General features: G+C 56.0%; 3 protein-coding genes and 2 non-coding genes across 6 annotated transcripts; 1 reads left to right on the top strand and 4 right to left on the bottom strand.

Annotated features, from left to right (window-relative positions):
• The first annotated feature begins 539 nt into the window (after positions 1-539).
• Positions 540-4,905, top strand: EIF3G (eukaryotic translation initiation factor 3 subunit G). Its single transcript, XM_090289530.1, has 11 exons — positions 540-624; positions 765-811; positions 1,335-1,418; positions 1,528-1,616; positions 1,758-1,817; positions 2,616-2,720; positions 2,800-2,989; positions 3,895-4,002; positions 4,131-4,267; positions 4,345-4,451; positions 4,778-4,905. Exons 1-11 carry the CDS (start codon positions 605-607, stop codon positions 4,791-4,793), a joined length of 963 nt encoding a protein of 320 aa, XP_090145656.1. The 5' UTR covers positions 540-604; the 3' UTR covers positions 4,794-4,905.
• A 71-nt stretch (positions 4,906-4,976) lies between these two features.
• On the bottom strand, positions 4,977-7,481 carry P2RY11 (purinergic receptor P2Y11). The gene is made up of 2 exons (XM_090289529.1): positions 7,436-7,481; positions 4,977-6,215 (listed from the first exon to the last, which is right to left on the bottom strand). The coding sequence occupies exons 1-2, from the start codon at positions 7,452-7,454 to the stop codon at positions 5,113-5,115; spliced, it is 1,122 nt and encodes a 373-aa protein (XP_090145655.1). The 5' UTR covers positions 7,455-7,481; the 3' UTR covers positions 4,977-5,112.
• Positions 7,482-7,789: 308 nt separating this feature from the next.
• On the bottom strand, positions 7,790-11,495 carry PPAN (peter pan homolog). 2 transcript variants are annotated; one of them, XM_090289527.1, is made up of 12 exons: positions 11,411-11,495; positions 11,143-11,313; positions 10,535-10,636; positions 10,299-10,349; positions 10,020-10,190; positions 9,396-9,472; positions 9,099-9,206; positions 8,870-8,993; positions 8,711-8,789; positions 8,477-8,606; positions 8,240-8,406; positions 7,790-8,157 (listed from the first exon to the last, which is right to left on the bottom strand). In XM_090289527.1, exons 1-12 carry the CDS (start codon positions 11,426-11,428, stop codon positions 7,949-7,951), a joined length of 1,407 nt encoding a protein of 468 aa, XP_090145653.1. In that variant the 5' UTR covers positions 11,429-11,495; the 3' UTR covers positions 7,790-7,948. The 2 variants fall into 2 exon arrangements, with proteins under 2 accessions (XP_090145653.1, XP_090145654.1); XM_090289528.1 differs by having other exon boundaries at positions 11,406-11,450.
• LOC149999824 (small nucleolar RNA U105B) lies at positions 9,282-9,361 on the bottom strand. The gene has a single exon (XR_016513858.1). It is a non-coding gene; the product is annotated as a small nucleolar RNA U105B (small nucleolar RNA).
• Positions 10,409-10,495, bottom strand: LOC149999823 (small nucleolar RNA SNORD105). Its single transcript, XR_016513844.1, has one exon. It is a non-coding gene; the product is annotated as a small nucleolar RNA SNORD105 (small nucleolar RNA).
• Positions 11,496-14,138: the final 2,643 nt, after the last annotated feature.

The following is a 14,138-nucleotide window of genomic DNA, read 5'->3' as shown; positions in this document are numbered from 1 at the left end:
CAACCCACTGAGCCACCCCGGACGGGGCGTTTATTGCCATTTTATTATTCATATTTTTAATCTTTTTTTTTTCCTAAAGAAATCCTTTTAACAATTTTTTTGTAACACTGTTTTGGTGGTGATAAATTCCTTTACTTTTTTTCTTATCTTGGATTAAAAAGCAATTTTAAAAAATAACTTACTTATTTTTTAGAGAGAAGAGAAGGGAGGGAGAAGGGGAGAGAAACATCGCTGTATGAGAGAAAAACATCGATGGGCTGCCCCTCTCACGCCCCCTGCCGGAGACCTGGTCCGCAACCCAGGCATGTGCCCCGACTGGGCACCGGCGACCCTCGGGTCTGCAGGCCGTTGTTCAATCCACTGAGCCACACCAGCCAGAGCGGAAAAAAAAAGTTTTTTAAGTTAATAGGATAGGCCCTGAGATGCGCCTCTGCTTCTACCCACTTGGGTACCAGAGCCCAGCAGCTCACACAGAAGCCATCTCCTGTTGTAGGGGGCGCTGTCTGCGCGGATGGGGCTTGTGTAGGCCACGGAACCGGAAGTCTCGGTCTCCCTTTACTTCCGGTCTCTGGCCAGACTCCGGCTGCGTGGGGAAGGCTTTGCAATGCCCACTGGAGACTTTGAGTAAGTCGCGGGCTTGGGAGAGGGGCTGTGGAGGCGATTTTGGGGTGTCCTAGGGGGAATCATGGGTCTGGGTGTGATGAGGTTGCGGGAGCCGGGTCTCGCTGACTCAACGTGTTTCTTCCACAAACTTGTCTACTCAGTTCGAAGCCCAGCTGGGCCGACCAGGTCGAGGAGGAGGGAGAGGACGGTGAGTACGCCTGGTCGCCCCGGGTCACCGCGGCCAGCCCCAGCCTGGTCACTGCCGCTTGCTCCAGTCCCCCACCTGGGAACCGCCGTGCGACCCTTCATTTCCCCGCACGGCCAGCCTCTGCCCCGTGTTGTCCTCATCTGGGCCAGGCTATCCCAATTCCAAATGTTCGCTGGTCTTCCCCCTCGGTCCCCCATGCCACCGCCCAAGTTCTCTCGCCCGCTTCCCGCTCCGGCGAGGACCTTGTAGCAGTCTGCCTCCTGTCTTTGTGCCACCGCCCGGATGCCTGGGGGGCCTGCCCCTGCTTTCATGCCGATACCCCTGCCCTTGTCAATGCTCGAGGTTATTACAGCCACCCGGGTGTCCCCTCACAGCTGTCCCAGGGCACTTCATGGCCAGTTCTCTGGCCTTGGCCTTGCCTTTCTCAGTCCCTGGCATGGCATCATCCCAAAGGTCCCTTCCATTTCAGATTAGGAACTCCTGCTTCTCCACCTCACCCCTCTCCCCACACTCCCTCTGACAGACAAATGTGTCACCAGCGAGCTTCTCAAGGGGATCCCTCTGCCCACTGGCGACACCAGCCCAGAGCCTGAGCTACTGCCAGGAGGTGAGTGACAACCTCCACCCCATCCCTGGGCTACCTCTCTCCCTAGTCACATTTCCCTCTATTCCCGTGACATGTGGCTCAGTTCCTCTCATGTCTTCCCCTTTCCTAGCTCCACTTCCGCCTCCCAAAGAGGTTATTAATGGAAACATCAAGACAGTGACGGAGTATAAGATAGATGAGGATGGCAAGAAGTTCAAGGTGAGACTGGGCGAGGAAGTGGGGGCACTTGGACCAGGAGGGGGTGGTATGTGTTGGGTGGGCTGGTGAGGAAGATCCCCTGGGCCCAGTAGCCTTGAGGCACAGGAAACCCAAACCTGTCCTCTTCTTTCCCATCCACAGATTGTCCGCACCTTCAGAATTGAGACCCGGAAGGCCTCAAAGGCTGTTGCAAGGAGGAAGGTGAGACCCTAGTCCCTTTGTCTTGGGAGGACGGTCCCCAAGGGATGATTCAGAAGAATTAAGAATATTTTTTTCCCAGTGGGGATTAACTAGTTTACTTATTTTGTTGGAGGAGAACTGAGGCCTAGGGGTGTTTACTCTGTTGGGGTTCCAGAAAGTCCAGGGTGCTAGAGTGGATAAGGTTGTTTCTTATTCTTGGCTTGTCTGCCAGGAGGAACAGAACCAGACGGTCCCTTGAGGTGGTCATAGCAGAAGCAGCAATGGCAATAAGTAGGCTTGGCACAGTGATCTGCACACTTATGCACGCCATATGCTTCGTAGGATTTTTCTCCCCATAGCAACACAGGGAGGTGGGGAGCATTTGTGGTCCCCACTTTCTAGGGGAGGAAGCTGAGGCTCAGGTTGTTTAACTAGCCAAAGGGCCCTCAGGGTCTGGGTGACCCCTGCACACTTCTGATCGTTGCTCCCTGGAGGAAGCTGGTCTTCCACCTGCACGCTGCCTCCCCCTCAAGGAATTGTTGGCTGTGCAGCTGCTTCCCCCTGTGCCTCTGTTTTCTCATCTGGGACATAGGGCTGAGAACTGCCCCAGCCTCCTGGAGCTGCTGTGTGACTAGGGCCTGGCACACACCCAGGGGATAGGAACTGTCATTGTCACTGCTATTGGGGGGCATTTGGAGAGGGTAGAGAATAGAATTTAAGGTGACGACATCCTGAAAGGGGTTACTTACTGCAGGTCTGGGGTGCAGAGGGGAGGGCTTACCTGCCCCTGACCTGTTTCCCACTCTTCCCTGAGCCCAGAACTGGAAGAAGTTTGGGAACTCAGAGTTTGACCCACCAGGGCCCAATGTGGCCACCACCACAGTCAGTGATGATGTGTCTATGACTTTTATCACCAGCAAGGAGGTAAGTGGGGCAATAGGGCAGGATGGTTGGTGGTGGGGTGTGGCAGCCCCCTCTGAGTTGCTTCTGTCTGCCCTGCCAGGATCTGAACTGCCAGGAGGAGGAGGACCCGATGAATAAGCTCAAGGGCCAGAAGATCGTGTCCTGCCGCATCTGCAAGGGTGACCACTGGACCACCCGCTGCCCCTACAAGGACACGCTGGGGCCCATGCAGAAGGAGCTGGCTGAGCAGCTGGGCCTGTCCACTGGCGAGAAGGAGAAACTGCCTGGAGGTGCTGGGGCCTGAGGGTGTTGCTAGCAGGTCATGGAATGGAGATGTGTGCCACTCGAGAGTCCTAGGTTGTCACATGTTCTGTGTGAACAGGCTGTTCCCATCACAGTTACCATCTTGCGCACTTTGGCATCAGCACCACAAAGGCGGTGGCCACAGTCCATGTTTGTGTGTGTGAGAGACTGGCCAGGTGGATGCTATGACTGCTGGTGATGTCGCCTGTCTCTCCTTGTTGGGGGCTGTGAGAACCGCTCATGTGTATGCCTGTGTGTGAACTACACTGTGTATGGTTGGAAGACAGTGGACCCCTGTATGTAAGACTCTCCCACTGTGACTCTGCTGTGGATTTTGTGATGGCCCTGACTTGAGTGTGCTGTGTGTCTCCATGGACACGGCTGCCACCCTGTGTTTCTGTGAGTGTACACGCACACCTCTAAGTCGACACATGAGTGACTGTCCACAGTCCGCGTCCTTCAGTGTGGTTTGCTGATGGTGAGTTTGAGTTCACACAACTCTAAATCTGACTTCGCACAGCTCTAAATTTGACTTTTGTGTGGGGCCTACTTGTTAACTGCCATGTGTGTGGGACCTGGGGACTGTCTCTGCCTCGTGTGCTTGTGTTCCTCTGTGCTGGCTAGGCAGGGTATTCCTCTAGCTCTCAGCCCTGTGGGCACCTCAGACCATGTCAACACTTATGACTTCTTGCTCTGCATACCGCTAGCTTCCTGACTGTGGCCTTCACGTCAGCCTGGCCACCAGGTCTCTGAGGAACCAACCAGATGCCCGTGGCTTTGACAGACAGTGCCTGGACTGGGGTCAGGGTTGGAACCGCCAGCATCCTGGGTTGCTCTGTCCCTCTGCTGTGCTAGGGTGAGGGCTGACCTGACTGTTCTTTTTGCTCTCCAGAGCTGGAGCCTGTGCAGGCGGCCCAGAACAAGACAGGGAAGTATGTGCCACCAAGCCTGCGGGACGGGGCCAGCCGCCGTGGGGAGTCCATGCAGCCCAACCGCAGAGGTGAGGCAGTGAGGCCACCTTGATGCTGGCCTATGGGCAAGCACCTCCCAGCACCCAGTGATTATCCTGTGGGTGGGGCCCAAGCTGGCCCAGCCCCTCACAGCTGCTTCTCCTTTCCCGGTGCCCAGCCGATGACAATGCCACCATCCGTGTCACCAACCTGTCAGAGGACACCCGTGAGACAGACCTGCAAGAGCTCTTCAGGCCTTTTGGCTCCATTTCCCGCATCTACTTGGCGAAGGACAAGACCACTGGCCAGTCCAAGGTGGGCTTTGCGGCCATGGCCGGGTAGTGGTTATCTGTCTGGCTTGCCCTGAACGCCCCTTTCCTCCCCTTCCCCAGGGCTTTGCCTTCATCAGTTTCCACCGTCGTGAGGACGCTGCCCGTGCCATTGCTGGGGTGTCTGGCTTCGGCTACGACCACCTCATCCTCAATGTCGAGTGGGCCAAGTAAGACCCCTCCCCTGCCCCATCACCATGTCACGGTTGGCACTCGGGGCTGACTGCAGCCCCATACCAGCTCAATATTATCACCAGGCCTACGGTGAGGTGCAGGTCATTTATTGTCCTTTTCATTTTGAAGAATGGCCACTGCCATCCAGGGTCAAGCTGGTCACTGCTGGTCTGGCTCCACATGTATCCTGCCTCGTGCCCCACCCCACTGATGCCCCAGTTGTGTGTGTGTGTGTGGGTGGGTGTGTGTGTGGTGGGGGGAGCACATCTTGGCTTGAAGCCCCCATACTTGCCCCTCTCATCACTCCTGTCTTCCTCTCTAGGCCTTCTACCAACTAAGTCAGCTGTTACCGTTGCTGCTGTTCAGCGCCTGGCCTTAGGACCCTGCAGCAACAGAAGGCAGCCTCAGAAAGCAGGGGACTCCAAGGGCAATAAAAAGGCTTTAATCATCCTTTGTGCATCCTGTGTATATGAAGGTCTCACCCACTTTCTGGTGGGTGGGATCAGCCCTCCCCATTGTGGCTTTGGCCTGGGTGCTCGCTCCTCCCATGACAGGCCTTTCTTTGGGGAGGTGGTTTGGGCCTGCTGTACTCTCACCTCTGTTCTGCTTCTGGGTCCCAGTGCTTTGTGGTTGGGAGGAGGCTCAAGATGGGCTGTGTCATAGGCTCAGCTCAGCGTACTGGGGCCGCAAGGTTTTAGTAGCTGCGACATTGAGGGGCAGGGCTTGGCTGGAGCTCTCTGCATTCTCTGGAGCCCAGCCTTCCCTGCAGTATTGGCAGCATTGGTTGTAGCAGCCTGCACTGGGTGCTACAGCCATGTAGAGCAGTGGATGGATACAGATTGCCAGGGGCACGAGACTCCGTGTCACCTGGTGGCCCACGTAAGACCCCAGGTCTAATGCCTGCACAGCCTGAGCCATGTCCACAAAGGCTGGGCAGCGGGCTCTCCAGCGCTGCCGGGCAAAAATGTTGATTATCCGTGTGACATAGTAGGGAACATAGGAGCTAGCATAGAGTGCCACACCACTGGCCACCAATACCACCACATGCTTCTTCTCAGCTGCTGTCATGCCGTGGCTGCGCAGCACGGTTCGTCCAAGGGCGCTGTAGGCCGCTAGGGTGAGCAGCAGTGGCAGGCCACAGCCCAGTGCCCCCAGCACAAGGCTATAGGCTGTGTAGGCCTTGAGCTGGTCATCACTTGTAGTCCCCAGGCACTTGATGCAGGCCTCAGGCCTGGTCACACTACAGTTGCCCTCCTGCTGTGGTGTCATCAGGTGGGAGAAGCCAAGCGTGGGTGCAGCCAGCAGGGCCGCCAGCACCCAGCCGGCGGTACTAATGACCCAGGCATGCTTGGGCTGCAGGTGGCTGCGGGTGAAGAAGGGGTGGACAACACCCAGGTAACGATTGAGGCTGATGCAGGTGATAAAGATGACACTGCCCAGCAGGTTGCAGGTAAAGAGGAAATGCTCTAGGTAGCATGCAGCCTCCCCATAGCGCCAGTGTTTGGGTGGGTAGAAGTAGGCAGCCAGTGGGGGCAGTGTCAGGGCATAGAGCAGGTCGCAGACAGCCAGCTGGGCGGAGAAGACCACAGCTGGGGGCCATGGGCGCTGCTCCCGTGTGCTGAAGCGGTAGAGGGCCAGGCCGTTACCAGCCACAGCCACCAGGAACTCAATCACCAGCACAGGCCACAGAAAGTCTTCCTGGAACCTACTGAGGACTTGGTCAGCAGCTGCTGAGATGTTGGCAGGACAGGGTGGGGCACCTGTGGACCAAGGGTATTGCCAAATGAGCCCTGTCCTTCAATATGGCTCCCGCTTTGAGCCGCTCAGTGCAGTGTCATCAATCCCGAGGCCCTGCCATGCACCAGGCCTCCAAGACTCCTTTGAATGTGGACTTAGTGAGTCCTGTCCATGGCAGGAGGGGCACCAGCTTCAGCTCCTTTCTAGAGGAAATCAGGCCCATAAATGCCAGAAGCCCAGAGGGCTCTCTTGGGGTCCTGCACCCTCAAGAACCAGAGGGGGCTACTATCCTCGCAGGACCCATGTAACCTGGCAGAGTCAACTAAGAGCCATTGGGCCTAGGGTGGAGGAGCAGGAGCCCAAGTCTCAGACCCCACTGTAACCTTCCAAGTCCCACCTATTAGTAAGACTCCATCTTTAGAATTGGTCACCCCTGTAGCACCACTGGTGTCCAGCCTGCATCATCTCCCACCATGGACCAGCAGTTGCCCAGGCCCTGGTCATCTCTTCTCACCTGGTCTGTTCTCCCGAGCCTCTAGAGGCTGCCTGTGAGCACCTAAGGTTGACTCACTTAGCTCACAGCCTACTCGAGGGCTTCCTCCCTACTGGCGGGAAAAGCCCGTGCTTGCCTCCATCCACCCACTTCTCATCCTCTTCCTGGCTGTTCCTTAGGCACATCCTGCTTCTGGGCCTTTGCACTGGCTTTTCTTTTTGCCTGAGTCACAGGCTGTCTTCCCTCACCTCTGGCTGTGACCACCCTAACACTGCCACTGCACCCCTTAGCCCTCTTTTTTCTCAGAACCACCTTTGTCTCCACCTAATCTCTGTATAAGCAACCCCTAGGAAAGGGTCCCTTGTGAAGACAGAGAATGCTTGCTTAAGGCTCCCTAGTGCCTAGAACAGCCCCTGGAACAGGACAGCATGAGAGCGAGCCCTGCAGTGAATTCCCACATCCCTCTCAACTTCAGCTTTCTGAGAAATGAATGCTTGTTCCCAGGGGATCCAGCAGGCTGGCCACTGCTATATGCACAGACACTTCCTCACCAGACTGTTTCTGCGCTCGCGTCAGCCTTCCTGTCGCAGCTCACAGCTCCAGGGCTCTGGAAGGAAGCTGCCTTCCTGACACAATTCTTAATACCACCTTCCCCTCCCCCAACCGCCACCCTGAGTCCTAGACTGGGCTACACAGGGTCCAGGCCCTCTATGTACCCAGCCCAGGAACCCAGCTGTGCTCACTCCTCACCTGAGGTGATGGCTGCCATGGCCCTTTCTCTGCGGCCCACAATGTGTCCCAGTCCCTCCCCCAGCAGTTCCGCCTGCAGGCCACAGAGCAGAACAAATCAGGTCTAATCAGGGGCCAGCTGCCTTTCTGCGCATTTCCTTCCTCACTGCACTCTCCAGATCAGGTCTCTCTGCTAATGGGAGCCCACAGGCTGAGGGAGGCTGGGGAGGAGCCCAGGACCCAGAAGCACCGAAGACCAGGATCAAACCTGAACTCTGCCCTCAGACTCTGTGCGCCCAGGCCCAACTCCCAGGGGCTACTGGCCTCTCTGGGCCCTCTGCCCCTAGTGCCCCTATTGCAAACGCAGCCTCTGGCTCATGGGAAATCAGTTTATTAGAATGGAGGTTGAGGAACCAGCTCCTTTATGAAAGGAAACTGAGGGCTGCACCTGGACACCCACGCAGGAGCCCAGGGCAGCATCTCTGGGGCCCCAATCTGGGGCATTCCACTGGCAGCTCAGACTCAGCTTCAGCTTCAGGCCACTCTCTTAGAGGGCTGTGCTCGGCCTCCGCCACAGTCCTGAGCAGCCCCTTGAGGCCTCAACTTGGTCTGGGCCCCCCAGGGCTTGCCCTTGGTCTTTAGAGGCCTCCGGTCACTGCCATGGTCTGGCCTCCGATGCTTTACCCGCCTCTTCTTGCTTGGAGGCCCAGTGGGCCGTCTCCGCTGGGCCTTTGGAAACATGTCTGTGAGGAAAGACTGTGTCAGGGTCACCAGGGCACAGAGACAGGTTCACAGTACCCAGCTGCCCCAATCCCTGCCACACACCTTCATCAGGTTCCTCGCCCACTGCCTGGCGGAAATACTCAGCTTCATCCTCCTCCTCCTCCTGCTGGCCAGCCCTCTCTGCCTCTGGGGGGACCCCAGGGTCCTCAGCGTCGCTATCCCCATCGGCCTCTGCCCGTGCCCGCTTCATGCCCGCCAGGCTCTTCTTCCTGGAGAAGAGGGATGTCGATCAGTGTGGCAGCCTGCACCAGGGAGCCGCCTCACCCACTATCCACACACCTGTGGGTCTCTCGTTGTTCCTGCTTACGCTGGACATTCTGGGCCTGCTGGTCCTGCCTCTGGGCCTTGAGCCGTAGCTTCTCCTCCTTGGCTGCCAGTATGGCCTGTAGTTCCTCCTCTGTCTTGTGCACTTAAAAAGAAAAGATGGTTCATCAAGATTTTCACCAAGACCCAGGCATGCCCACCGCACCAACAACCCATCTTGGAGGGCCATGACCGCCACCCCATCCTCACCAAAACTATGGAAGAGCACATTCCCCTCCCCGACGCCCTCCTGGATCTTGATAAGCTGCAGTGTCATCCGAGGCCCGATCTAGAGGGACATGAAGGAAGTCAGTGCTTCCTTAGTGCTGGGGGCTGCCGGAAGAAGTCACCTTAGCCAATGGGCCTCACCTCGGTAAGCCTCACAGCGCTCTGCTGTGCCCGCATGTTGCCGCGCCCCGCGATAGCCTGGGGCAGCTCTGTGATGTTGTGCTCGCCATCGGGCTCTGCCTCACTCTCTGACAGCCCCGCGCCCCTGTGCCGGGGACATATGGCTCAGCAGGGGACCCCCAGGCTCCTGGGACAGTTCTGGGATCCCCTGGACCACATGTGGTAGCCTCCCACCCTGCCCCTTCCTCACGTGGCCAGCAGCTCGCTGATGTCCTGCAGGCGGCTCATGTTGGGGAACTTCTCTTGGAGAAGCTTCTTCATCCCACGACTTGCACCCACAGGAACAACTTTGATGCTACTGCACAGGCCAGAGGGAGTGAGGAGAGGGGTTATGGGCCACAAGGTCGGAGGCCAGCCCTACCCTCTCCCCTTTTCCTGGTGCGTCAGGGCGTTTACTTTGAGACTGAGCAATCACTGAGTTTCAGCAGCAGCACCATCATCAGCCGCACACAGAGCAGCCCACACCCAGCCCACTCCCTGTACTCACTAGTGGCGGAAATCCAGATCCTGGGAGTCAGGGTTGTAGTTGATGAGAAGGCAGCGCTTGATGGTATTCAGATTCACCTGGAAAGCAGAGGGTGAGGGCACAGCACCACAGTGACCTTCAGACCTCAAGGAATGCTGGAGCCCAAGCCAGGCCCTGCAGGGACCAATGGGGCTGCAAGGGGTGTCCATGGACTGCTGGCTGGAAATCCTGGTTCCAGCACCCACCAAGGCTGTTCACTCTAGACTCCCTGATGATCACATCTAACAAGCCAAATTTGAGACCCACTGGTGCCAGAAATTAGGAGCTATTGCCTTATATCTAACCTTAGACTATTAGCTTGTCAGCTACAGTTTTCCTCCTAAGGTGAGGCCATGACAACACAAGCTACACTGCTTGAACCAGCACTCAATGAAGCACTATGTAATCCACCTGCCAGATGTGAGCAGCTCCTGGGGATCCACTTGCCCCATGATACACAGTGTAAGTGAGATATGACCTTGGGAGCCAGAGGTCTTGGCCCCAGTGCTGGAAGGTGAGGACTGAGCAATCACCCCCAGCGCCTGTATGGTTACCTGTTTCCTTCCCCTTCCACCCACACCTGCCACCACACCAGACCCTGCCCACCTTGTGCACGTTGATGGAGGGGAACAGGTTTTGAAACATAGTGGCCATAAGCTTCACGTGCATGCCATGGGGGCCGAAGCTGTTGAGCACCAGGAGGGGAGGGTGGGTGAACTGCTGCTCGTGCATGCGGTGGCGGCGCAGCGAGGAGACCACATCACGAATCAGTGTGTACTGCAGGGCAGGGTGAGGAGTGGGTGACCACCAACCACACACGGCTGGCGCCATTATCAAACCCCAGCTCCCACCCTACATCGTCTTCATACTACCTCCGAGCCTTACCTTGTTGATCCGGAAGGTCAAAGTGGGGCCTCCTGGGAGGCGGATCAGCTTCTACAGAAGAAAAGATCAAAATGAGGGTCGAGGTGATCAGACAAGGAACACAGTGGGAACCTTTGCCCCATCTCTTCAGAGCGTTTACTTTGAAGCCAGAATCATGGCCGTTCACAGGCACATGGGTTCATCAATAGAGTCGGGGGAGGAGGGCGTGGGGGAGATGGGTGCAGACATCCACTCACAAAGTAGATATTAGTCTCCGTTTTGCTCAATATCAGGAAATGTGTGACCCCTAGGGGCCCAGCCACTGCCATGCAATCCTTCAGAGAATTTTTCTTTCGTATCTGGATGTTATAAAGAAAACCAAATGGTCAAAGACTCTAAATTTAAACTGCTGTGCCCTTTCTTGCATCTATCCCGTCAGAGAAGGGGGTGAGAGGGTAGTAGAAAGTTCTTGATCTCTAAAGCCAATCCGACTTGAATTCTACTACCGCTTTTGTCCCTTGCTTACTGTGCACCACTCCATTTTGCAGATGAGCCAACTGAAGCCCAGCAAAATTACCTAACTTGCTCTCTAGGCCTTTGAGGGAAGTCAAGTTTCCAACCCGTCTTCGCTGATTCCAGAGTCCCCTCTTAAGTCTCAGGCACGCAGCCAAGCTCTAAGTTAAGTGCGTTCATCCGTCCACCCTCACTGCTGCCCTGCAAAGCTCTGAGAAGCAGGGCAATGGTCCCCATAAGAGTCCCTTTCTCCAGCCAAGTAGGACGTGGCCCCACACGGTTGGAGCCACCCCCGCAGCCTCGAAGGCGAGGCCCAAACAGGGCAGGTGGAGGTGAGCTGAGGGGTGCAGACCTGCAGGCGGGTGGCGGTGAGCGGCTCCATGACCCGCCGTAGGTCCAAGCTGAGCTGCCGGACGCCGCGACCCGCGCGGCCGCGCGCGAACACGAAGGAGTGCGGCTGCGCGGCATAGGCCTCGAGGTTGCGTTGCTGAGCCTGGGCGCGCGCGCGCTTCTGGTACCGGGACTGTGGGGATGAAAGGCGAGCGGTGAGCCCTGCGGCCCCCGTCGGCCACCCGCCCGCGCCGCCCGCGCAGCCCGCCTCCCCGGCCGCCGCACTTCACCCGCCCCGACTGCGGCATGCTCTCGTCTCGTCCACGAGCCCCTCCTGCCGGCCGCTTCCGGCGCCTTGCCGCTCACTTCCGGCACCGGAGAGGCGGTCGCATGTGGCGTCGCTGCGCGTAACGTCACCAGATGGGCAAACGCACTAGACAGCGACACTAGGGGCGGGAGAGGGGAAAAAAAAAAAAAGACCCTTGGAGTAGTTCAGTCTGTTGGAGCGTTACCCTAATACGCCAATACCGATACGGTAAAACTGCGGGTTCAATCCGGGGTCAGGGTAAAACCAGTGAAGAAAAATCGATGTCTCTCTCAAATCAAGTAAAAAAATAACTTAAAAATAATTGGATGTATTGCTTTAGAGACACAGGGTACCTGTTTTCACGGAAACCGGGGCGGGGCTGTGCCTCTCAGAGAGCTTGGGTGAGCGGCAAGAAAGAAAACGGAGGTTCGAGTCCCGCCTCGGCCATTTCCACCAGCGGTGCGATTTTTGAGAGCCAATTTCCACACCCCTAAAGTATGATAGCTCTTTAACTCCTGACCCGACCCGTGAATTAAGAGAGACGATGTACACGCAGTACTTGGCACACTGGTGCCAGAGACTTGGGGAGCAACCAGAGAAGAGGGTAATGCCGTGGCCGGTTATGCATTTGGGCCCCCATTTCCTGAGGGCCAGCTGCCCTCCCCAGGGGGTCCTGACTGAGAACGGGCTGAGGATGGAAACTCCACAACACCTTCTGGAAACTAAGGGCGATGTGCGCCTTTGGTGAAAAATTCATCCCCTCCTGGTTTCTGCTCAAAGTCCCAGTCTTGGCCTCAGGTCTCTGGCTTCTTCCCCAGAATCTTGGTGTGAGGGAAAGAGACGCCCCCAAATCTCTTTCCCAGTCCTAGTTGCTTCCCCTCCTCCATCTGCCTCCCCTCTTCGTCTGCCTCCCCCTGCCCAATTCTTCCTTCACTTTGTCTCCTCTTCCCTGTCTTCCTCTCCCCAGCTTTGTTTCTGCTATCAATTGTCTCTTTCCTAACTTATAAGTTTCCATCTTTCTCCTCTCTCTGTGTCCATATCCCCTTCCTCTCACACCCTCTCTCTTCCCACTCCCCAAGTCTCCCCATTTCTCCCAGGTCTCTCCCCTTCTCTTTCTCTCAGACTCCCTCTCCCTTCTATCAGCCTCTCTGACTTAGGGGTTTTTATCTTTCTCTGCTGCCAATGAGAGAAGCCAGAGAGGGCTCCGGGTGGGGGGCTAAGGGGACCAGTGTGGGGACCCCCAGCCCAGGCTGGAGCCCAGCCTGCCAGCCTCTCTCGGATCTGGGAGGACCATTTCCTCTTTCAGCCCAGGAGTCCACTTGGATTACGAGTTCGGGACGGTAGGAACTGGGGAAGAAGGCTGCTGGTCTGCTGGTCCGTGGGCAAGGCCTCCACACAGGTTGGAGACCCTAGACCTGTGCTCTGGGGGCTCTGCGTGAGTCTCTTTGTACCCCTGAGAAAGGGCTGTATGGTTATTTCTGCCTGTTTCTGTCCCTGCATGACTCGCCCAGTGTGAGGATGTGATGGTGTGTGTAAGAGACACATGGAAACATGCACACTATGGTGGTGGGGGGGCAGGTATCAGGGTCTTGCCGTGTGCCTGATCTGCATCTCTGTGCTTATCAGTGTGTATTACATGGGTTATAGTTATAGTAAAATATCATTTGTTGTTTATCTGATATTCAAGTTAAACTGAGCATTCTGTATCTTCATGTTAGGCTCTGTGCTAAGTACTTCATAGGCATTTTCTCATTTGAGTCTCACAATAACCTTGTGCAATAAGTATAATTATTATTCCCATTCTGCAGATGAAAACCTGAGATTCAGAGAAGTAATGTAACTTGACCAAGCTGATGTACTTAAGTAAATGCCAGAAACAAAATTTGAACCCATCTCTGGCTCTGAACTCCAAGCTTTTCCTTGAACAAATGTGTGAGTGAATGCATCACAGGCCCAGGCTGTCAGGCGCAGGCTTCCCCAGCCGGATGTGGACCTCCTGTGGGCTAGGCAAGGGGAAGAGGACACGGGAGGCCACAATGTCCCTCCCACCACTGCTGTCCCCCGAGGGCCACCCCTTTACACCCGATGTACCTGGGTGTGTATGTGTCAGGTACAGACACACTCAGCCCACAGGATATTTCCCTTAAGTCATGATGTATATGTCTGTGTGTGACCATATTTTGAACACACAACTGCTGCCTGAATCTGAGTTGTATTTCCAGTTGTGTCTCTGGCAAAAGGCATCTGTGTATGCATGTGCCAGGCAAACACATACACACAGATTCTATCTGTCTATCTTTGCTGCTTTGTGCAGCCATTTGCATGTGTTGTTGGCTGTCTGTGTGTCTGGTGTCTGTGTATCTTTGTGCTGCATTGTTATGTGCACACGGGTGTGCGTGACTGCCGCGGTATATACATGTGCAAGTTTTGGAGCCAAGGTACCTGGGCCAAATCCCACTGCGGACTCTTTTGGGCTGTGGAACCATGAGCCAGTCACTCACCCTCTCTGAGGCTCAGTTTTCCCTGCTGGAAAAGGTTACACACAGGAGCCAGCTCAGGTTGCAAGGATTAAAGGAGATAAAAGGTGTAAAGAGTTTAGAGCACAGCAGGTGCCACTGCTGATGTTGGTTATTGTCCTTTTCTGTGCGTGTGCATATGTCTCTGTCTGACACTGGACCTCCCTGACTTCCTGGGGCCTGCAACCTCCCACG

The sequence above is a fragment of the Furipterus horrens genome, unplaced genomic scaffold (assembly GCF_987537825.1).
Source record: "Furipterus horrens unplaced genomic scaffold, mFurHor1.1.pri manual_scaffold_10, whole genome shotgun sequence".
Taxonomy (NCBI): Eukaryota; Metazoa; Chordata; class Mammalia; order Chiroptera; family Furipteridae; genus Furipterus; species Furipterus horrens.
This window is presented reverse-complemented; position numbering and strand designations above follow the sequence as displayed.

Coding starts and splice junctions, on each gene's coding strand:
- EIF3G (XM_090289530.1), top strand. CDS start 605: ATGCCCACTGGAGACTTTGA. Junction 1,419..1,527: donor GCCTGAGCTACTGCCAGGAG/GTGAGTGACAAC, acceptor CCCCTTTCCTAG/CTCCACTTCCGCCTCCCAAA. Junction 2,990..3,894: donor GAAGGAGAAACTGCCTGGAG/GTGCTGGGGCCT, acceptor TTTGCTCTCCAG/AGCTGGAGCCTGTGCAGGCG.
- PPAN (XM_090289527.1), bottom strand. Junction 10,191..10,298: donor TGACCTTCCGGATCAACAAG/GTAAGGCTCGGA, acceptor CCTGCCCTGCAG/TACACACTGATTCGTGATGT. Junction 8,994..9,098: donor ATCAGCGAGCTGCTGGCCAC/GTGAGGAAGGGG, acceptor TCCCCGGCACAG/GGGCGCGGGGCTGTCAGAGA.